General features: G+C 39.9%; 2 protein-coding genes across 3 annotated transcripts; both read left to right on the top strand.

The window, feature by feature from the left end:
• The first annotated feature begins 185 nt into the window (after positions 1 to 185).
• On the top strand, positions 186 to 8981 carry tmem106a (transmembrane protein 106A). Of its 2 annotated transcripts, none has more exons than XM_031314894.2 (8): positions 186 to 372; positions 4048 to 4242; positions 4508 to 4571; positions 4740 to 4893; positions 6000 to 6140; positions 6229 to 6272; positions 6377 to 6430; positions 8277 to 8981. In XM_031314894.2, the coding sequence occupies exons 2-8, from the start codon at positions 4077 to 4079 to the stop codon at positions 8383 to 8385; spliced, it is 732 nt and encodes a 243-aa protein (XP_031170754.1). In that variant the 5' UTR covers positions 186 to 372; positions 4048 to 4076; the 3' UTR covers positions 8386 to 8981. The 2 variants fall into 2 exon arrangements, with proteins under 2 accessions (XP_031170754.1, XP_031170755.1); XM_031314895.1 differs by having other exon boundaries at positions 215 to 372; positions 4073 to 4242.
• A 3496-nt stretch (positions 8982 to 12477) lies between these two features.
• arl4d (ADP-ribosylation factor-like 4D) lies at positions 12478 to 13791 on the top strand. Its single transcript, XM_031315716.2, has one exon. It carries the CDS (start codon positions 12524 to 12526, stop codon positions 13127 to 13129), a length of 606 nt encoding a protein of 201 aa, XP_031171576.1. The 5' UTR covers positions 12478 to 12523; the 3' UTR covers positions 13130 to 13791.
• The last annotated feature ends 9438 nt before the right edge of the window (positions 13792 to 23229 follow it).

A 23229-nucleotide genomic window follows, 5' to 3' on the forward strand; every position in this document is an offset into this window, starting at 1 on the left:
GCCCCTGTGGCCCCACAACAGGTTCATCTGCCCATGGTATAATAAATGAGATTTCATGGACAAAATGACCTAAACTATAACACGTCTTACATTTGTGTTAGTTGCATTCATTTTACATTGTCCGTAAATATGTGTTGCATAAAGATTGTAGGCCAGCCTATAAAGAAAGGAGAGTTAATGAAAAGCAGCACATGTGATCTGCAGCCTGAACTGGCCTGTCACCCTGAGAACAAGGAAGTGTTCCTCCTACTTTGTTTTGCAGTTTTGTTTTGCAGAGTTTGTCGCCACTCTCACTTCAGATGAACAAGACTTAAAGTCTAAGGAAGCCAGCGGTGGAGCAGTTTAGTCTTCACACTGGAGGCGTGTTTTGAGGTGAGTGCTCATTTCACTCGTGTTTCACACAGCAGCATAAAAACCTTAAAAACTTAAGAAGCTTTCAAGATACGAAAATATGTCCTCCAAGTAACTTAAGTAATAAATTATCTCTAAACTCGAAACCACAGTGTCCTTCTGAGTGAACCTTCCTTAATATTGTCTTAAGAAGTGAGAAATGTCGGTGTAAAGCTAATTAAACTGTAGGCTACAATTCAGCTACCTACCAAAAACGATTACGATCCTGCTATTCACTCAAATTGATATTTGAACACAGAATAACAGGTGGAGGAAATATTTACATCCTTGTGAATCCTGTATTTAAATAGCAAAACTGCAATAGGCCTATAAAAAGACTGCATTATAAGTAAAAGTAATGTATTGGAAATGTCACTGTAGCAATGACTATAATGCAGAAAAAAATGTCCCTGTGAGTTATATTATATTATTGGATTATTGTTACTGATGCATTAATGTGAAAGTGTAGGCCTACTGTTGTAGCTGGTCGTGGTGGAGCTAATTCTAACGTTTGAGGATGTCGGGTAGTCAAATTAATAGTAATGCGTCATATTTTATAAGATCATTTTATATGTTGTTTGTAAAATCTTCAAGAAGTATGAAGTAAATATACTGAGTTACCTTCAACCACTGCAGAATAATAATCCAACTTTGACATCTTACTTTTATTTGCCTCACTGTGTGTTGATGGAGCTTCAGTGCAACATAATCAAACAAAACAAACCAGTTCAACTTCTTCATTGGAACAAGTGGAAGGAGTCCAAATCTATCTATATCTATATCTATATATCTATATATCTATATATATATATATATATATATATATATATATATATATATATATATATATATATATTAGGGCTGCAACTAACGATTATTTTCATAGTCGATTAATCTGTTGATTTTTTTCTCGATTAATCGATTAGTTGTCTGGTCTCTAAAATGTCAGAAAATGGTGAAAAATGTGGATCAGTGTTTCCCAAAAGCACAAGATGACGTCCTCAAATGTCTTGTTTTGTCCACAACTCAAAGATATTCAGTTTACTTTTTTTTTTTACTTTTACTGTCACAGAGGAGAGAAAAAACTAGAAAATATTCACATTTAAGAAGCTGGAATCAAAGAATTTTTACTTTTTCCTTAAAAAATGAGTCAAACCGACTAATCAATTATCAAAATAGTTGGCGATTAATTTAAGAGTTGACAACTTATCGATTAATCTTTGCAGCTCATATATATATATATATATATATATATATATATATATATATATATACACACATACATAGTGACATTTGTTTATTTTGTATTTAGTCATCTGCAGCTACACACTATACCTCTATAATATAAACTATGGAATGTAGCTGCTGTGTAGCTGGTATGTATGTATATATACTGTACATACCATAGGTTATATAGGTTTAGTGTGTAGCTGCAGATGACTAAATAAAAAATAAACTAATGTAACTGTATTTATTGTTACATATGGGTTGCTGTAAAATGTAGAACAGTTTTTATACAGCTTTGGCTCAGGTTTCACAATTTAAGCACATTGTAAAAGCAGAATGATTCAGCCTCCAGTGACATTTGTAACATTACACAGTAAGTGCTTATTATTTCATCATTGCAAGAAATAAATGCTGGCAAAAACCCTGCATATATCTATTTTATCCAAGAGGAGACATGACAACACTGGTGATACTGAAAGCTGATGTACATTTGACTATTAAAAGCCAAAATCCAGAATATCTAAGAGAATATATTTAATTGAAAAAAAAATTAAAGAAGTTTAATCACACTTGAATTTGCAATAGCATCATAAAATAATGTCACTGTCTGAAGGTGTTTTTCTGTCACTGCCACACTGCAGACCCTGCTCACATCCTGACACGTAGCACAATAATGAGCTTTATTAGCCATTTAAAGGTTGTTGTAGAGGAATTCTGTCACATAACTCTAAAACAAAGTCTCCCAACATGGCTACTTTTTAATTGGCACTACATACACACATAGGCTTTGCTATCTGGACAGCTCAAGGTGAAATATATACCAGTATCTGTTGCCTGTTCTCCCACATCAAACACACATTCTTTTCTAATGACAAGCACTTTTTAGCTGCAAGGTCACAAATTGTTCTGATCCCGACGATACAATATCATGTCAGAAACACCTCCAATACTGCCTAAAATGTTTGTATCAGCGAATATGCGAGTCAATGCACCAATCCATGTAATTGACTTTATCTTTGACAAAATTAACCACACTTTAAATTAGATTATTTGTGTTCTTTTTTCAGTTATGACTGACTGTCAAACTAGATAATGAAGGAAAATGTGATGGCATTCATTCTCTGTGTGTATCTGTTTATGGTTACAAAGGGTTTAAAGGGGCGCTATGTAGTTTTGGCAATTTCTTCGCTGTTTTTGTGCTTTTTGCTCGCAGGTTTCTCTATAGAGCTCCCCCTACAGCTTCGGAATAGATATTTGGCAACACTGTTATTTGGATATTTGGCAAAACTCGTTGGCGACTCTCCCCCTCTCCCATCTTCTCCCTCTGGTCATGTGCATTTGATTTCGTAGAAGCCGGCGAACGCACGGAGCCATGTCCACTGAGGTAGACAGCTAGTAAGCTAGCTAGTAAGCCCGTAACAGACAGCGATCATAATAAAAACCTTTACAGACAACAGCAAACATCCTGAGGTCACAATAACAAGAAATACAAAAATTAAACTGAGTTTATCCCAAAGATACTTACAAGTGCAACAGCAAGAACGCCAGGTCAGCATCAGATTTGCAGCCTTCTGTTTGTTTAAGTTCTCGCCATTCTGAAAACGCAAGTCCGATGTTTACTCGTGTCTGACTCCTTGCTCGGTCAGTCTGCCGTTTCTTCTTTCTCTGTTCCTCCGACAATGCTCCTAGCTTTCTGCTTCTTTTTTGCCGGCTCAGCCATGATGATAGTGTGAAAAACTCCATCGCTACCTTGTTAGCCGGTTCCTGAATGGGCATATGTGTGCAGTGCCGTGAAGCAATTCGTTACATTGCGAGACCTGATATCACGCCATACTTCCTGACGCTGAGGCCGGCGGCTCGCCGGCCGAAAGTTGCAAGGGTGGTGTTTCCGCTCACAGGCGCTAGGGGGAAGCGAGACGACCACCATTCAACTCGAAAAAAGTCATCTAACCATTCCAATGACTCCGAAGCTGTTCAGTTAAGGTAAATTAAGCTAAAAAAAACTGCATAGTTCCCCTTTAACCTGAGTCAGGCCATACAACAATGATAGCAATCATACCACATCTATACAGGTTAGTAGTATACAGCTGTAAAATAATAATAATATCATATAAATATACAATACATGTAAATTAAATATAATATAATATATATACACTTATCGGTACTCGGTATCAGCCGAAATGCAAGTTCAGGTGTCGGAATCACCATCGGGAAGGAAAAAATGTATTTACCACAAGGTTTGTTATGAAGGCTGGCATTATAGGTCAAGACACAATACTCTGCTAACTCCCCAAAGCGTTTCAGGAAGGACTAGAATTAGGACATTTCTTAATGCTGCACTATAGGTCTCCATACTGTAATTAGGCTGTTTGAGTGTGAGTTTTAAGTGCATTACAGCAATTTTCTTCCTTTGTTCTTCTTCTTTAGACTGGACTTTTTCTTTTGATAAAAGTATCATGGTTATAGCAGCAAAAAAGAGCAAATATACAGAGGGACCTGATCTGACAAAAGGGATGGAGGAGGTGAAAACACTGAAGCAGTTCCCTCCGTACGGTGCCATTGCTGGACACTCTACGGCAGACACCTGCCCCACATGTCGTGGCACCGGGCGAATCCCCAGAGGTTGGTTTTCTGCCTTGAAGAATATCTTTTGACTGCATTTTAAGCACCTTCAGTGCCTCAACATAGGCTGCTAACTGAGCCCCTCATCCTCAGATAACTGTTTCATTTCACATTGTAACAAAAGGGAACTAAGTCATATGGAAAGTTACAAACTCTTATGTGCAGCTGCCTCTGTTTAGCCACACTTTCACATCGTTTTTCTGGTAAAAACAAAACATTGGAAGGACATTATTTCCTTCTGTCTTTTTTTTTTTTGCATTGATAGGCCATGGAGACCAGCTAGTTGCTGTAATACCGTGTAATGATGTGAGGCTGAAACCCAGACGCACGTAAGGGATATATGTGTGTTTGTGGCTTTGCACAGTTTAAATATAATTGTATGCAAACAGATTTTTTTCATACACAGTGTCAGCATGTTTATGTCTCTTGCACACGCACATGTTCGTAAAGGTTGCAGACTGTCATTTACAATTTAGCATGATCGTATTGCATTTCAGGAAGCTGTACGTGTGCATCTCCATGACTGTGTGTCTCTTCCTTTGCTGTCTGATCCTCTTCTTCCTCTTCCCCCGGAGTGTCATCCTGACGCCTGTGTCTGTGCTGTCAGTCATGGTCTACTTCACCCCAGATACAATTGAAATGGAGGTCACCGTGAGTAATAGGAACACTAAGGCAGTGCAGCCAGTTACATGTGAATCTGTGCCACCTCTTTTTTTGTATCAAAATTACTTTACGGAGGAAGTATAGGCATGTGCAGGGATTGTTTTTATGTCTATGGTACAGTAACTTAAAGAACTACAATGCAGTACTCTGCCCTACAAAGCCAAAAATACCAATTTATTAGTTTTCTATTGTATATGTAGAGCTTAACAGTGTGGTTCCGGAAGTGAAATCCCATTCATTTTCTTCTTAAGGATTTTGATTATTAGCCATAATGTCTAAACCATCCAGGGTGTAAAAACCACCCTTGTTTTAAGAAAACATGTTTTATTCATGATGTCATGGAGAAGTACTACACTACCCACAATACTAAGCGTAACAGCAACATCTCTGATTGGTCGACCGTGCTGTTACCGTAGAAATGTTTACCGTACCCGCGAACGGCTAGCGAGCTGCTACCACTTAAGTCTGTGATTATTTCTGTACACAGTCTTGTACCTTTTCCTTTTTTGTGCTATTTTTAAACAAAAAAAACGTTTTGAGTCGAATCAAATGTCATGTGTTATGGTCACGCTTCATCTTGTAGCTGTTTGGATTGGTTCCAGGCTTAAAACTATTTGTATGAGCATTTTCTGGAACGCCAATGGAGCAATTGAACTGGGGAAAATCACTTCCGGAACCGGAGCCGTTCAAAAAGTGGGCGGTCACTGATGAGCTCTATATATACGTGAACTATAAATGGTTACATATCTGTGTGCCACTGAACTTCCTGAGTCACCACATTTTTATTGTGCGTGTCAAAACACCGTCCACACAGAACTGTCTGAATTGCATTCACATGACAATCTGTAGATAGCTGCTGCAGTTACGTGAAGGACAAAGTTCCCTGAGACTTTTTAATGATGGAAAGGTGTAATGGTTGCACCTCACGAGCTGTGTGTGTGTGTGTGTGTGTGTGTGTGTGTGTGTGTGTGTGTGTGTGTGTGTGTGTGTGTGTGTGTGTGTGTGTGTCTGTGTCTGTGTGTGTGTGTGTGTGTGTCTGTGTCTGTGTCTGTGTGTGTGTGTGTGTGTGTGTGTGTGTGTGTTTCCTCTCCTAGAATCTCATCAGCATGTCCAACGAGAACTTTGTCCCGGTTCAGATTGTCGAGTTCGACGTTCAGGGTCTGGTCTCAAACGCAGTTGTGGGTAAAACCAAGATATCTAACATGACCGCCATCCAATCCCGCTCAAAGAAATCTGTGAGTTTGACGCAGGAGAATTCACATTCAAAATAGACTGTTGATGTATTTGCCATGCAGTCATTTCTCATCCCTCGTTCTTTTGCAGTACACCATTGAAATTGACCTGCTTATTACAGATAAAGGCTTAAAGTAAGTCAGCAATATTGTGTCATAAAATGATAAAATACTAAGTCCATCATTGTTGTTATACATCTGAATATGTCCACACATCAACTGCTTTTTATCTCTTTCAGCTCTTACTGCAAGTCGAGCTCTATCAAGATTCACACGTTATTTCTGGAGCTGCAGTAAGTGTCAGTCTCAATCTGAAAATCTACGGAAGAGGCAGCCGCTTCACAGCATATCTCAAACCCACAGGGTGTTAAAAGGCATGGTCATAAACCACAACTGTAAAACAGGCTCTCTTAAGAAAAGGCTCACATCTTTTAATCTGAAATGTTCTTTTAAGATTAAACTAAAAGACATGATAACTCACACACGTAAAGGTTCCGTTCTGTTTTTAGAAGCCACTCAAAGATGAGTGGAATTTAACCACAAAAACAAATGTGGCTTTTTAATTTTCACTTTTGTGTTTTGTTTACACTCGGAGAAAACATTGCTGCTGGTGACCAGCTGCTTTTGTACCTCAAGTGTGATCAAGAGTTTCCTCACAAGCATCTCAATACGTCACATTCAAACTCAAGATTAATGACAGCAAACCTCTTGTGAGGCAGACTGCAGTAACCATTTGACTGCTCACTACAACTACTAAATATTACATAACATTCATTTGGCAGACGCTTTTTGGCAAAGTGTAAATACGTACAACAGAAGCTGTCAGTGTTTGCTGAGGGAGGTACCCCTAGTCAGCTTGTACTGTATTAGCCATATAAAACCATAACTTGTATTTAATGTAGCCTATGAAACGTACAAGAGAGCACAACAAGAATCAAGCTTCAGTAAACCGATTATTCAGGTCATATAGTCGCGATGAATCTTTTGCTCAGAGAGAAAATCATTCATTTACAATAAGAGAATAAGTTACAGATGTATCGTTGCATTTCAAGTATTGCATACGGTAACTTATCCTACTCTTTTTAGACTCTTATTATTCAGTTGAGGGTAAAGTACATACAACAAACTATTATTTCATATAGCCTACTGCAGCACTTGTGATAACACAGCATTTATTTTGCCGGAGATAAAAGAACAGTTGAACTTTGTTCTTGTGATAAAACTGCGTGAATGTTATTTATTTTTGGCTACTTGCCACAATCTGAAAAGACAACATTGACATGTTATCACCTTCTAAAGTTGTTATGGTGCACAAACGGTTATTAAAGGGCGTGTTTCCACTGTATGGTATGGCTCTGCTCGACTCACTTTTTCGCTGCCAATACTTTTCTCTTTTGTTTTCCACTATGCATAGTACCCACTCAGTGTAGGCAGGATTCTCAGCAGATCGCCATAGCGACGCCACAACATTATTTTCAACGCGACACTCGCTGAAATCTTTCATCGGCAACCAAACTAAAGAATGTCTGCACTTTGTCAATTGTACGGCGTAATGTAAGTAGTGCACTGCGTAGTTTTGCGTGCTGCCATTTTTAATTTTTTTATTTGGGTCGAGTGAATAAAAAAATTGCGGTCGCTACAGACGGTAGTTTGGCTATTTAAAAATGACTGGTTTGTGCAGGATGTCCTGTGTCGTGCTAGTGACGGTTCTCTCTGACCAATCAGTGGTCTGCAGTGTTTTAACTCAACCTTCTTGTATTGGCTCAGCTCGCTTGGAACCTCAACCGAGGTGATACCAAAACAAGTACCAGGTACTATCCACAACTTTTGCAAATGGAAAACCCCCCCAAAAAACAAGTCGAGTCGAGCCATGCCGTACCCTTCAGTGGAAGCAGAGTAATTAGCATTCATGTGGAGTCGTATTTCTGTCTTTTTAGCTCTTTTTTGGTCTCAACCAACCCTTGAGAAAAACATCAGGCTCTTTTTGTAGGTTGGAAAACCAAAACAAAGAGCTGAAATACACTAAAACTGTTTACATTACACACATGTCATTTGATCCATCCGCTGCTATAAAATGTTATAAAAACATGCTGGCTCCCATTGTCTCTCATAATGTTTTTTTGTCCTTTTTTCCACCAGAATGACAATGAATATTTCCTATCTCTCTCACACGGAGCAGATTTCCTTGAACACATTTGAGTATATTGACTGTGGCACCAATTCAACAACCCCGCATCCTGTCAGATGATGAAATCAAAACGAAAAACACCAAAGTGGGAGTGTGAAATTATGAATATTCTGGTTGCACCCTTTTCCTCTTCTTTGTGGGATGTGACGCATGTGATGCGTGCGATTCATGTCTTTAACTTAAGAAAAACTACCAATGAAACAGAGTAGAAATACTCTGTTACAAAGTCCTGAATTCAGCATTTTACTTGATTAGAAGAACAGGTATTAGCAACAAAAAAGTAACAAATAAGTAAATGTAGTTACATTCCACCACTGATTTTATTCTGTATGTTGTTTTGCATACCTTATACTTTAATTAATCACTACAATGTTATAATTTAAAGATATAGATGATTCAGATACACTTATATTTTAGCATGAATGTTTTTTTGCTCTTATTTGTTCCAGATCCGCCTGTAAATCTGTATAACAGGCAAAATAATCTCTTGAAAGTTTGTGAAACAAGCACAGTTTCTTAAATTCAAAATGTAAAACTGTGTATTTTAGTTTGAAAACATGTATTTTTTTCTTCAACTCATTTTTGGGCATGATGCCATATAATGTGTAAATAGAATCTCTGATAATTTTAAAATAAACTGTGGCATTTCGATTCTGTATGTGTTTGCTGGTACATTTTAGACTGTAGTAAATTGTGAATTAAATGGATCCTCATTGCGTTGGAACTGAATTAATCGCTGCTGCAATTCCTGATGAAGATACCACGAGGAGCCTTTTTCCACGGTGTGTACACAGACACGCAATACGCTTCCCTGTTTATACTGTAACCCATGATGACCTCCTGACTGAAACTACCATTATGTATCCAGCTATGTCACAACTTCTATTTATGTTCTGCAACTTTACTTTTGTAACACTCAAATGACAAATGAGCACAACTAAGTATTTTTACATTATGGTATTTATTTTACTTAAAGCTTTAGTGCGTAACTTTTTGATATTAATGAACATCTGTTACATTCAAGCCATTGCCAAATGAGTTGCTACAAAGTTAACTCTGCTCCCGGAGTGGTTAATACAACCATCAACTCTGCTCTGATTTTATCGTTCTGTATTCACGTTACAGCTTTTTACTTAGTTTAAAATACTTCTATTTTAGGTATATAATATATGGTCTTTTGGTGAAGAAGCATTGATAACTGTGAGGGGGGGGGATACATTTTGTCCCCACCGGGGAACATCACAACACTTTCATTGATGTCTTTGGTCACGATAACCCTGCCCTGAGGCCCTGAAGTAAGAAAGACTGTGATTCAAGACCGGTTCAAGACCAGCAAAGAGTTGGTGCCGCTCTGGAACCAGTTTTCCTGGCCGGGAGAGCCAGTTCTTTGGCTGTCGAAACTCGAATAACTGTTTTTTGGAGATTAGGCACCGGCTCTGAACCAGCTCTTAAAATGCCTTGGTAGAAACAGGGTACATGTCCTCCTTGGCTACTAGCAACGAGAAACTAAGGACTATAGCTTTAAGTAAAGGATATGAGTACTTCTTCCACGATTAAACTGCAGATTCAAATTTAATCAAAGAGTGGTGTTGTGTCCACTTTGATAGAAAAAAGTTTAGTCTTTATTATTTCAGTGTCATGTCAGCACAGATCAGAATGTTAGAAAAAAATAAATAATCTACAATAAGACCCACATTTTTCTGCAGTTCTTGAAGTACTCCACAGGGTGGAGCCAAAGCTTTGTTAGACTGACAGTAAAGCTCTGGCATATACTGTCAGATTTAACATACTTGTCTTAATTAAAGCAAATTACATGAATGTATTTTACATACTTTGCTGATAATACTTGTGTGTCTATTTTCTGCTACTTTATACTTCTACTCCAATATATTTCATAAGGAAATACTATATGTATTTTAAAGCTAGAGTTACTAGTTACTTTGCAGAGAATATAATTATGATGTGTTATTATTAGCATTTTATTGTTAATTTCCTGCAAAAGGAACACCAGCTGCAACATTGATGTGAAGCCATGAAAGCACCAATAACTATAATCCAGTAATATTATGTATATATTGCTCTGAAAGGAGCCTTCTGCAAAATGAGTACTTTTACTTTTGATACTCCAACTATATTTTGATGCTAATACTTTTGTACTTTTACTTGAGTAACATTTTAAATGCAGGACTTTTACCTGTAACAAAGTGTTTTTCCTTTGTAGTATTGCTACTTTTACTTGCTAAAGAAGTCCAACTACAATCATTAGATCTGAGAAAACCCTACGTCCTTCCTCCACCTCTGATTCTCACTCAAGTCACTGTAAATAAGATTATTTTTTGGGCATTTTTAGGCCTTTATTGACAGGACAGCTGAAGAAATGAAAGGGGAAAGAGAGAGGGGGGAATGACATGCAGTAAAGGGCTGCAGGTCGAGGTCGAACCCTGGCCCGCTGCGTCGAGGAGTAAACCTCTATATATGGTCGCCCGCTCTACCAACTGAGCTATCCGGGCGCCCCTGTAAAACTTTTCACTGTAAATTTACAGTAATATACCGGCAGCAGCTTCACCAGTAAACTACTGTTTATTTACAGTAAGCATACAGGTTTTTAAATTTTAAGGTATTTTACTGTATAACAGACATTTTCTTACTGCATTATTTGAATTTACAGTAATATACCAGCTGGAGTGTAGTTCCCGCATTTTCCTTTATTTTCCCAAGATGCACTGGTGTTAACAGTAAATACCTGTAATCTGTAACATTCGCAGATAGTGCTGTAATAGTATTATTTTCTCCCAGAATGCATTGCCATTTACAGTATGATCCTGTAGAACATTAAAACAGTAAGATACTGTCAGATTTGATATGTAAATTTACATCAAGGGTTTTTCACCACAGACCGTGCAGTTCCCCACTGTACCGGCAGGGGGCGCGGAGCAGCCGTCCAGGTGGCCGTGACGTCACCAGGGCTTTAGGTGCTGTGTGCTCTCGTGCCTCCCCGGAGCTCCTCAGTGCTGCTGGAGGAGAACAGGAGCGGATGTGACCGCCGGGACGAACCTAATCTGTTTACCATGGACGCGTTTATTGCATGCGGATGATGTTTTCGCCGCACATTTAAAAGGTATGAATATGATTTTTTTTTTTAAACATGCATGGAGGAGAACAGTTTCCCACGTTGGTGATTTTTATTCTTGTGTGTAACCTGCATGCATTCTTATATAAGTAGCTCTCATTTGGATCTGGTCATCCCTTAAAGTTAACATCACAGGCTCTCTAGGATATTTTGAAGTTGCTTCATTTATTTGTGTTTGCACACACATGGAACATCTGTTAATAACGTGCAATATAAATATGGTATCGTGCAGGAGAGGAAGAAAACTAAGGTGGCTTTATTCCCAACAGAATAATTTAAAATACAGTCAAGCAATAAAAACATCGATTCAACAAACATGACATTGTGCATTTTTCTCTCTATAAACAATATCATCATTGAATGATGCTCTTATAATATGTAGCGTCAGAATTTTAGGGCTCATCACGAGTAAATAATAGATATATTCCTGCAAACACGCAATGTCTGTATTCTGGTTAAAGGCAGCTGTTTGATGGGTATCAGGATGTCAACAACAACAACAACAACAACAACAACTGGATTAGTGCTGCTGCAGCAGTCCTCATAGACATATTATCCATCCACTGCATTGAAATCAATCTGCCCCAAGAAAATCCTTTTCAGGTTTAGCAGTGTTAAGAGGATTTAGGCTCCAGATAACCTCAGCCACCCAATTAGCTGTTGTGTGACCCTGTAATGTGGAAGAAGAGTTACTGAAGTGTGCAGCCAATGATTAAATAAACGATGTTGTCTTAAAGTCAAGTGATAAATCTCAGGTGTGAACACAGCAGGACATTCTGTGTTGATAGGATGAAATTACATCAAGCACTTTGGCATTTGCCTCCAATGATAATCATCACTATCAAGTAAATTCTTCAGATGAGATTGTGAAAGAGCAGATTGCAAACACACATTGCTGAAGCCCCCATTGTCCTCTCATTAAATGTTAACTCTGTGTTTGTTTTGATAGGGTCTCCGGCACCATCTGATCCCATTGGCCTCTGAGGAGCAAATGCCACTCCACTGAAAAAGGATTCAATCAGGAATCTGTCACCTCACCAAAGTAGGTGTGAATTGCTGGCTGCAATCATGGGGAACCAGCTGACTGATATGGCTCCCAACACGTCGTTCCTGCCAAACTTCCAGTCTCTGCACGTGGTGGTTATCGGGCTCGACTCGGCCGGCAAAACCTCTCTGCTGTACAGGCTCAAACTGAAGGAGTTTGTGAAGACCATCCCCACCAAGGGCTTCAACACGGAGAAGATCAAGGTGGCTGTGGGGCCTTCTCGGACCATAAACTTCCAGGTGTGGGATGTGGGCGGCCAGGAGAAGCTGCGCCCACTGTGGAAGTCTTACACCCGGCGGACAGACGGGATGGTGTTCGTGGTGGACTCCACTGAGCTGGAGCGGATGGAGGAGGCCAAAGTGGAGCTCCACAAGATCACCCGCACCTCAGAGAACCAGGGGGTCCCTGTGCTCATCCTGGCCAACAAGCAGGACCAGGATTCAGCCTTGTCTGTCAGCGAGGTGGAGAAGCTGCTTTCCGTCCATGAACTGAGCATGTACACGCTGCATCACGTGCAAAGCTGCAGCGCCGTGGACGGTCAGGGACTCCAGCCAGGCCTGGAGAAACTTTATGAGATGATCCTGAAGAGGAAGAAGATGGTGAAGCACAACAGAAACAGAAAGAGATGAACTCACACTGTGGACAAGAGGAGATTCATCCACCGTTGAGACACTTTAATGGGCCCTTTTAATGGGAGAACGATTTGTGCCAACAAAACAAGAATTACACACGGCCACGGGGTCAGGAGAAATGGATTTGCTCATAATAATTGAAGCAGTATTGACATATTCTTTGTTCCGAACTCCTGCAGCTGCCCCTCGAAAGCTCAAGTTATAGATTTAAAGGGAACCTTGATAGCAGTTAGTCTTCACTAAGTGCTTTTCTACCCTTCTAGATTGCTAGCAAGACATTTCCCTGTTAACTCTATAGGACTAATATATGAACACGTGTGAATCCATTAGGTCCCTATATAAAATAATTCTTCACACAGATTCTCCCCCACTTACGGTATTAGCTGTTTTTGTTCCGCTGATGCTTCCCTGAAATATTTATTCCACATGTTTGTGTTTGTGTTGGACAGAGGGACTTTTCTCTTGTAAATGATGTGAAAAGAAACAGAGTTCATTGGTGACGGAGCGCCAATTGATATTACATTTAATTGCCATGGAAACAGTAATCCCAAGTGCATTCCCCTCGTGGCCACAGAGGTTAAGTTTCATTTACTGTAATAATAATGTTTATACAAATTGTACATTTTTGTAACACTGAATAATAAATCTAAGCACTGTACAGAACATTCATTGCTTTACTTGTACTTAATGGAAGTGAATTAAGGAACACCTTGATGGTTTAGGTCTGAGCCTAAGAAATGGTTACAATGTTAAAATACTGAGCCAAAATATCTGCAAACATTTCTGAGTAAGATTTGGGCTGACAAAGTTTGTCCTCCTTAATTATATAATTATCCTAATTTTATATTAATCATATGACTGTAATTATACTGTACTGTACTGTATGTGCATGTACAAGGGGTCCCTCGTTTTCCCAGTTCCTCTACGAAGCATCTTTTTAGCTCATTGTTTTGGTTTATTCGGCCCACAATTTTAATGTTTGGTTCACTCTCGCCGCTCTTGCTTTGTGTCGAAAGCAGCAGACAACTGTCTTTTAGTGAAAAAGCTCTATAAAACCCTCACTGTGCACTAAATTCCCACAATATAGCCCCACAGAGAGGGTACTGGATATTTGAGGCCAATACCAATGTTGATATTTGGTCAATGTTCTCTACCTGCCCAGCACCAAACTGCAGACAGGCAAATTTAGGGACTAGTTGGTAAATGTAGAGCATTTAGCAGCTAAAGAGTCGGCTATTTCTCTCAGGAGTAGATGAAGACCAAAAACAGAGCTCAACTAAAGGTAAATATTGGATTATATAATGACTTCCATCCAAATTTTCTCCTCCCTATTTGTGCCTGAATCAGCAAATGAGGCCTTCAGAGAGAGGGGGGAGACCTCTCCTCCTCCTCCCCACACAGACCAAAACAGTCCATTTACTTTGATTCCCATCTTTTGGTCTGCCAGCTGCTGACATTGTAATTGCATCAATTAGTGGTGAGTTGATTCAGAGGTGAGGCGGTTCGTCCTGCTGTGGGATTGAACCACCTGAGGCCGTCATCAGCAGATGCTCTGCTTTACTGTACGTCTGATACGCTGCCTTCCAAACCAAAACAGAATGAAGTCATGACATTTTGGGTGGAGACCACTTTATTTAAGTCAGCGGCAGAAGTTTGTAGTCGTGTTTATATGTTTTATGACCCAAGATTAAAACATCTGATCAAAGAGGTGTCCTGAAATTGCTGTTTTTTTTATATATATATATTAAAGTGCATATATACACAATAACTGCATGTATAGCCTATATGCAGCTAGAATAATAGTAAAGGATGCCTGGTGCATATTTTTTATTTCACCTTCATGTTTTTTGAGAAGATTCCGTCAAAGACACGTCACTGTGTATGGAAATACAGCTCGTGGCTGTTTGTTGTGCATTTACATTTAAAGGTCATCAGAACATCCAATTTCTGACGTTGTAATAGTTTATCATTGCTGCGTCATTTCATGATCAGCAGAAATCATTTAATCTATTTGTGTACGTGTTAAAGGGTGTGTGTGTGTGTGTGTGCGTGCGTGTGCATGCGTGTGTGCTCCCGCTGCATATTTGTGTTGCTTGACATGATGAGATAATGACTTGCTGCCTACTCAGATGCCTCCTGCTGAGTCTTCTTAAATGCTAAATGTCAAAACAGACACAAATGCATGCGCATATAATATAAAAAAGCCACCTACACACCCACGCACATGTCTTGACTTGTGTGACCCTGGCGTCCCCATTATTAACATCGGCGAGCTCATTAAAACTTTCAAGGATGTCTTTTACAGAATCATCTTGACACAGCAGCTGGTCCCTGAATACATTTGCATCATGATGTGGTGTTTTTTTTTCAACAGCTGAGACACACTGTGGGCATGTGGAGGCATCAATCGGTCACCGAGACTGAGATTCTCCGAGTAAAAGGTGTAAAAGACACTGTATTGCAGCTGAGGAAAGGTGCTGTTGTGCTGACAGTACACTGCACACTTGATTGACTGAAGTGGAGCCGTGATTCATCCAGAGGGGGGAAAACCTGAGGGAGCTGCATGTGCATTGCATCTTTTTTCTTGTGCATGTTTCTGTCACACACTGTACAGTCTCCCTGTTTTTCTCCTGCATCTTCTGTTTTAGGTGGCTGACAGGAAACACACAAAAGAGGGAAGCCTTTGGGGATTATGTGTCAGGGATTAGACGCACGTCGCAAGGTATATCCCTGGAACCATGTGACATAAATCAAAGACAGGCTTAGTCAGTCAGTCAATCAGTCAACCCAAGGACATAAACCAAAATCTTTGCCGACTTCACGAGTTGTTGTTCTGACTTGAGGGGGCGTTCAAGTGAATTTTTCCCAGTTGGGAACTCTTTTTTTCGATCATTCCGACACCACATGAATGCAGCATAAGGCACAGCGTTGCTTTGAGCTAATGTCAGCACGCTAAAATGCTCATGATGACAATGCTAACATAGCCTACCGATGTTTAGCAGGTATAATGTTTAACATGTTTAAGAATTAAGTAAGAGGTCAAATCATTGATAAGTTATTACAATTCATCCTAAGAGGAACATGAATGTCTATAATGAAATTCAAGAATCACTCGCCATCCAGTTTGTCGAGACAAATCATTCAAAATTCACAGATGTGAACCCTATAGTGGCGCTAGAGGAAAAGAGAGAAACACCAAAGCCATTAAGCTTCATCCTCTGGGAACCATGAATGTCAAAATGTCATGGCAATGAATTCAGTAGTTGTGGAGATAAATAAATCTGGGACAAAGTGGTGGATAGACTGACGAAACGGCTCATCCGCATTGGCATTCATAGTGTCACGATGCAAAAGTGGCTAAAAACAGGAACACACAAACACAAACAAAAAGTTATAAAATACCCAGATAAATAACAACAGAGCAATAATTCTCTTAGCCTCTTTATAGCACCCACGATGAAAAGCAATAGGGATCTTGGCACAAATCCAAGCCTCTTAACGTGTCCAAACAGGGTCTAGACATAATTCTTCTGTCACCATGGCAAGCTGGAGTCAGCAGTCACTAAAAGGTGACCTGTGAGGGCAGCCGTGGGGGTCAAATTGCTTTTCTGTGCTGTTCAGCTGAGGTTACTGAGCGGGCAGGGAGATTAGAAAAAGAAGCTCAGATCAATACTGGAATCCTGATATCTGTCTCTTTCTTTTCACATTTTATTTTCCAGTTCTTTGTCTCTCCCTCCATGTGTCTTTATTTAATCTCCTTCAGTTACAAAATGTGTTGACAACCTCTGTTTCATTTGCTCTTACACTTTCCTTTGCTCTGTGGATGAAAATATCTGAAATTTCACACCAGTGTCTTTCTAGGAAATCAACCTTGTTGACATGGATGTAGGAAGGGGGGGATGGTTCTGTAGTCAGAGGAGAGTTGGCTCTCCGGGACACTCTGCAGAGTGAAGGTCCTTTGTGGGTTCAAAAGGACCAATGGTTGTGGGAGGGCTGGCTTAGTTGCTTTAGCTTTTATTCCTGAAAGGTCGTAAAGCTGCCACTTGGCCATTGGACATTTAGAGTCGAGCTTTTAGGATTGAATGGATGGGGACGGATTGTGAGGGAAGCTGAAGCCTGACTTTACCACATAGTGCAGTCTTTCACCCTGGAGGCTTCAGGTGAAGAAACACCAAGGCTGTATTTCTTGAAAAAACAAAGTCACAGTGGATGGGGCTTCTTTGGTTGTATGAAATCGCCTTTACCTCCGAGGTGACGTCACACCAAAACATATGGATATAATCATCTGTTTTATTCATCCTTTGGCATCGGCTAAAAGATGGTCATCATTTTCATTTTATTTGGTATCACATCAGGGTTCAGGGAGCATTTAATCATATTCATAAATGCACTTTAAGTCAAAGTCAAGGATGATTCATTGCTCATGGGAGCCTTAAGGAAATTATGGGCCTCATATTTACTGTGATTTAAACTTAATGGCCAAACTTGTTTAGCTGCAGGGGGGGATTTAAATATGACTTCATGGATGATTTAATGTTTCCACATAGACTCTCAAAGGGTCAACATTTAATCACTTTTCAAGAAGAACCTCTTCTTTTGTTTTGCATTTGTTGATGCATAATGGTGTCATTTTTAAACATCTGGTTTGGGATTATTTTACAGATTTGGATACATTCTTCACATCTATGCAACGTTTTATGATGTATTTTCTTTTGTCTTAATTTGGCAGCGATTATTCCAGTGTACTCCCACACACTGGGACTACCCCTGATCCCACGCTAGGATTACCCAGAAACCCATCTGGCAGCTAGCTGGGTGTACAAAACCAGCTCTTGTTAATCCCGACTATTACTGCCGTTTAAAACCAGACAGGCCCCTGAGCTGCAACCAGATTGCTGTGGATCAGACGTGCTGTGAGCTGCTGTATCAAGATCAGGGCTGTTTATTTGTGTCACCTCGGCAGTAGGCGGATCGGGGAATGTGCTGACTTTGGGAATAATGTGGATTGATTTAATGGAATGGAATGATTTAATGTGATAAGAGTGAGACGTAAATAATTGGCGCTGTTAAAGATGAACTCTGTGAATTCAGTGCACAACAGTATATTTACTCCTCTGCATTTTATTTGAGTGTCTGAAAGTGTAAAATGTTTACACTATATAGTGCCCTGACAAAATCCCACAATGCAATGCTTCACTTTTGCTAAATCTTACTGTATGCTACAGTGTTTCATTAGTACAGTTTCATCAGAGCAGAGCAGGGTGGAAGAAGTATCTTATGTTTTACTTAAGTAAAGCTAGCAATACTACGATGGAAAATACTCCATTACAAGCAAAATATTATCAGCCAAGTAGGAAAAAGTACGGCCTTCCACCACTCCTACAGAGGGAATATTTGGATGTTTATTATGGCGAATGAGCAGTTACAGCAGTTAGGTGGGTTACGTCTCACCTAACTCATATTTGCACCTTATAATAATGCACTGAATTACAGCTGTGTCAGAAGAAAAACTGACTCGATCCACTGAAACACACAATTCATCTTTGAGGTCGTACTGTCTGTTCCCGCGTGGCTTTTTGTTGACACTGCGTCCCGCCTGGCAGATCAAGATCAGAGCTCTATCAAATGTGGGACCCCTGTGCTGTGGCTCTCCCCTGGATGCAGGACCAGCTGTAAATGCCGGCGGCGTTGAGTTTTTTTGTTGTTGTTCAGCCTTGAACACGTGGGAGTGAGAGTGCACGTGAGCTGTGGAGCTCATGGCAAAAACAAATCATCCTGGACCGAACGATCTTGCTGGGAAGGTTTTTCTTTCTGGGAGCAAAAGTTCATGCATATCTGTTTTTTCCCCCTCTCTGGTGTTAGTCTTCCTTCCTTTCTTGGAATCATTTCTTCGTCAGACAAAAGAGGAAAAGGTTTCAGAAATACTTCCTCAGTGTCATGGAATTACAGGTCTTGCCGATTTTGACATAACAGATTGGTAGAGACGATAAACTACCTGCATGGAATGCACTATTTCTGTCATTTTGAGTAAGACATTTTAAGGACGATCTTAACTCAAGGTCCACTTTTCAAGTTTTTGACCATATCACACTTTACCATTTCGATTCTGAGCACCACTAGTAGGCACAACTTCTTATCAATATTTTAGTCATGGTCTCTGAGCAGATGTATCACCCAAACCTAACCTAGATACTAAGGGTGAACTGAAATGAAAATGAGTAGGTGTGTTTGGTTTGTCTACTTATTTGTACGTACAAAAGGAAGAAAACCATTTTTATTTATTGGGTTTCACATGCCGGTGTCGAGTACAGGCTACATAGAATACTGCAAGGAGAAGCAACAGCGTTATTAAGCTGAATCCAAGGATCTCTTTACCTTTTTCTTACCACCACATTTCCTTTTCAGTCAATACTGCAGTGTTGGACTGTTCTGAACATTTTTTCACAGATTAGCTGCTGTCAAACAGATCTTTACGACCGAAGCCGTTACTGTATGTCACTCTCTTCAAAGCCACCAGGCTCCTTTGACAAAAGCAGTAATTTTACCTCGCAGAACACAGGAGTTGCTGGGCTACCGCTTCCTCGATTGATTAGTTAGTTTTGATGGTTTCTGAGCCTTTTAAAACACCAAAGTCACTCAATAACACAAATGAAAAAGCTGCAGTATCATCATGGTTTCTATTTCCTCACACAAAATGCGAAGACTTCAGAAGAAAATAACAAACTCAGTTGTCTCAGTTATAGGTTGGTTATAAATGCTCATTATGTGTGCACAGTGGACTGAAAACTGTATTGTGGAGAAGATCCCACGAATCTTGACCAAGTTTGTGAAGGGGAATCCATGCGGAGCAGATCTGGTATTTGGGGCTTGATCTCCCAAATGAGGCACCCATAGTGGCCTTTTTGTTCATCCCAGCCATGCTCTGGTCTTCACAACATTCCTTTTGTTGCTTTTTCGTGTTATTTTATCAAAGATTTCACTGTTTGAGGGTCTGAAGTTGGCCAGACTGTCAGGCCACCGCTCCAAACCAGGATACCTCTGAACGGGCATCATGCTTGGCTAAAGAGACGGGTTTTTAAATTTTTTTTATTGAGGCTCAGCGGTAAATTCCCAGTCCTCTAGTGGCCATGACTACACAGGAAATATTAGTGCTGATTTAACAACAGTGAGTTCATTCCCACAAGGGGATGTGGTAATTCACTTGAATCTCACTCTATCAACCTGGACTCAAATGGGTTGGCCATAAAATAACTCGGCACAGTCTCCATTTGCTCATGTTTTGGCCTGATCTGCACTTTGTCAGCTCGTTTGAGAGGCTGGTGCCCCAGTTTGTACTGGATATTCCTGGTGATGAAACAATTCACAAAAGATGACTAAAACAATGCTGCAAATACCAATTTCTCTGAAATGCATACTGCATACCTTTTTAATGCATCATCTCATCCTTGGTTACAGAAATCTTCTCCATTAGCTGCCATTATTACTTAATATCAAGCTTTGTCTCAATTACCCTTTAGCTTGTTTGTTTCTTTAATCCCCACAAAAACCCAAGTGTGCGCCTGACTATTTCTTGGCTGGGTGCAGTGACTTTCTGGAGTGTTGTCATCACTGTCAATGCAGGATGTATGAAGAAAAACTGGATGCCATGTGCCAGAATCGCCTCACAGCCTGGTGATGTTCCTGGGGCTTGGTGCTTGCTCTCTGGTCAGAGCCAGGCTATAGCTGTTTCTACCCGTTTCCTGTTTTCATGCTAAGCTAAGCTAACAGTCTCCTGGCTCCAGCTTCATATTTACAGTACAAACGTGAGAGGTGGTATCAATCTTCTCATCTGACTCTCGGTAAGAAAGCAAAGATGCAAATTTACCCAAATATCAAATTCTTCCTTGAATTACTCTCTCGGCTTGTTTATGTATTTTCTATTGCATTATATTAAACTCATAATATCAATTATGTACAGATGTTATCTTTATGAGGACTAATGTTTCCAGAATGAACTTTGTGTTGTAACATTTCATAGTTTCTCTTGTTGTGTTGAGAATAAAACCTGAAGATGAATTATAAAGACACATAATAGAGACCCCATTCAGCCTTCTATCTTATGTAACGTCAATGTACATCACGCCCCAAATGATTAAGAAATATACAGAATATATTGTCCTGCAGATCCTGAGAACATCATTTCCCCACATTTTTCTACCTTTCCTTATCAATTCCAGCTGAACATTGTTGATGAAACAACAGAAGATGCTTCATTTATTTTTTTCCATATGGTGCAACGTGGAGAAATGCAGCAGAGTTGGTAGTTTTTGTCTCACTCGATTAAGGGTGCAGCTTTATATATTTATTTAACAATGACACTGGGGTGCACACTTGAAACCATCATGCCATTTCCAAGGAGAGGAGAGATGAAGAGGAGGAGGGGGGGGGGTATAACTATTGTGCTTTCTTTTGTCTGTTGCCTGAGACACCCCCGCTTTCATTACTATAATAGAAGAGAAGAAGGAGGAAAGTAAATGGGGAGCCATTGTGTGAATGCTTTTTGGAATATGTCCCATGGCACACATTTAAATCACCCTAAATGGAGCATCCAATGATCTGTAACTATGAACGGGGAGATTGACTCAAACAGCTTCCGCTGGCCCTCTTTCATTAGGAACTTATTAAACCTGAGTGGAAACTCGGAGAGTGCGACATAAAAAAAACCTGCCTCAGGCATCAGTTGAATGCGACTAAACACCCTGTCATTCTGTCAAGGGCACGCTGCAATTTTAAGGAAATGCAGTGGTTTTGAGAACTTCAGTGTGGCACTTGTTTTTACTTGGATGTAGTTTCTATTAAGGCAGTAGAGGCCACAATCTGCCATCCCATTCATTATTCACCAGCTGTGTTTTATCTATGCACATACTGGGATTTAGAACAGAACAGCTGGGTGGAAAAACTGCAGGAGGTTAGCAGGAAAATACACAGAATATCTAAACATTTGTTAAGAAGAAGGGAGAATAAATGCACCCAGATGTAATCTCTTGTTTAGTTTTTTTTTATTTTTAAATTGTATTTTACAGCCTATATAAACAATCAAAAAACATATCATATGAGTCAGATTTGCTGATCCTAGAAGCAAAGAGCAAAGCAGCGATAGCCTACTTTCTCATCGCTGTCGGTTGCAGTGTAAAGCTCACGGCTCTGCGTGCGTCAGGGGACAAACAGCTCAGAAGGTGAAGCGGGAGGACAGAGGAAGTGTGTATCGTATTACTCCATGTGTTGCCTGGTGGCCGGTGCACAGGGGAGAGATGACAGGCAGCAGAGGCCAGCAGTGACACACGGTGCATATGCTCTCTTGACGGCTTCAGACACTGCAATGCAGAAACAGAGCGAGAGAGAGAGAGAGAGAGGAGGAGAGGGAGGAGGACACAATTACAGGTGCACGCTGACACCAATAACTCTCATTCTGCGCTGTAAAATTACTATTATTAAACAACCTCACACTGACATGATTGAATGGATATTAAGAATGCATGAATAGTTCCCAGGTCATTTTCACATGCTGGGAGGAGAAACGCACTTGCTCGCCTGATGACAAGTAGATGTACAGTATGATGACTAATATGCAGAGAGGTTTGAATAAAAAATAAAACTATTCATTCACATCTAAAGCAAAATATCTCAGAGGTTGCTCTAAAAGTTGTCCTACATATGAATTTGAATGTATGTATGTATGTATGTATGTTATATGTTATACTATGTTATATTTTTTATTATTACTGTATACAAATTATGTCTGTTCTGTTTCCACCTTTATTTAAACATCACTGAGCCACAGTGGGTCATACTATTCAAACTTTGTATATAATCATCCCAAAATGTACAAACATGGCAGGCTAAGTTTTGGCAAAATGTGCATAAAATGATGCAAAAGTAATAAAAGCAAAATACGGTTATTTGTTTATTTGCTGAGAGTTAGATTAGAAGATCAATACCGCTCTCACCTGGTCTGTTAAATATGAAGCTACAGCTAGAAGACACTTAGCTTAGCTTAGCATAAGAACTGGAAGCAGCGGGAAACAGCTAGCTTGGCTTTCTGAAAGTAAACGCTCATT

The sequence above is a fragment of the Sander lucioperca genome, chromosome 22 (genome assembly GCF_008315115.2).
Source record: "Sander lucioperca isolate FBNREF2018 chromosome 22, SLUC_FBN_1.2, whole genome shotgun sequence".
Taxonomy (NCBI): Eukaryota; Metazoa; Chordata; class Actinopteri; order Perciformes; family Percidae; genus Sander; species Sander lucioperca.

Excerpts from the sequence above, each read along its gene's own strand:
- tmem106a (XM_031314894.2), top strand. The coding sequence starts at position 4,077 with ATGGTTATAGCAGCAAAAAAGAGCAAATATACAGAGGGACCTGATCTG. Across the intron at positions 4,243-4,507 it reads CACCGGGCGAATCCCCAGAG|GCCATGGAGACCAGCTAGTT; the intron begins GTTGGTTTTCTG and ends TTGCATTGATAG. Across the intron at positions 6,141-6,228 it reads AATCCCGCTCAAAGAAATCT|TACACCATTGAAATTGACCT; the intron begins GTGAGTTTGACG and ends GTTCTTTTGCAG.
- arl4d (XM_031315716.2), top strand. The coding sequence starts at position 12,524 with ATGGGGAACCAGCTGACTGATATGGCTCCCAACACGTCGTTCCTGCCA.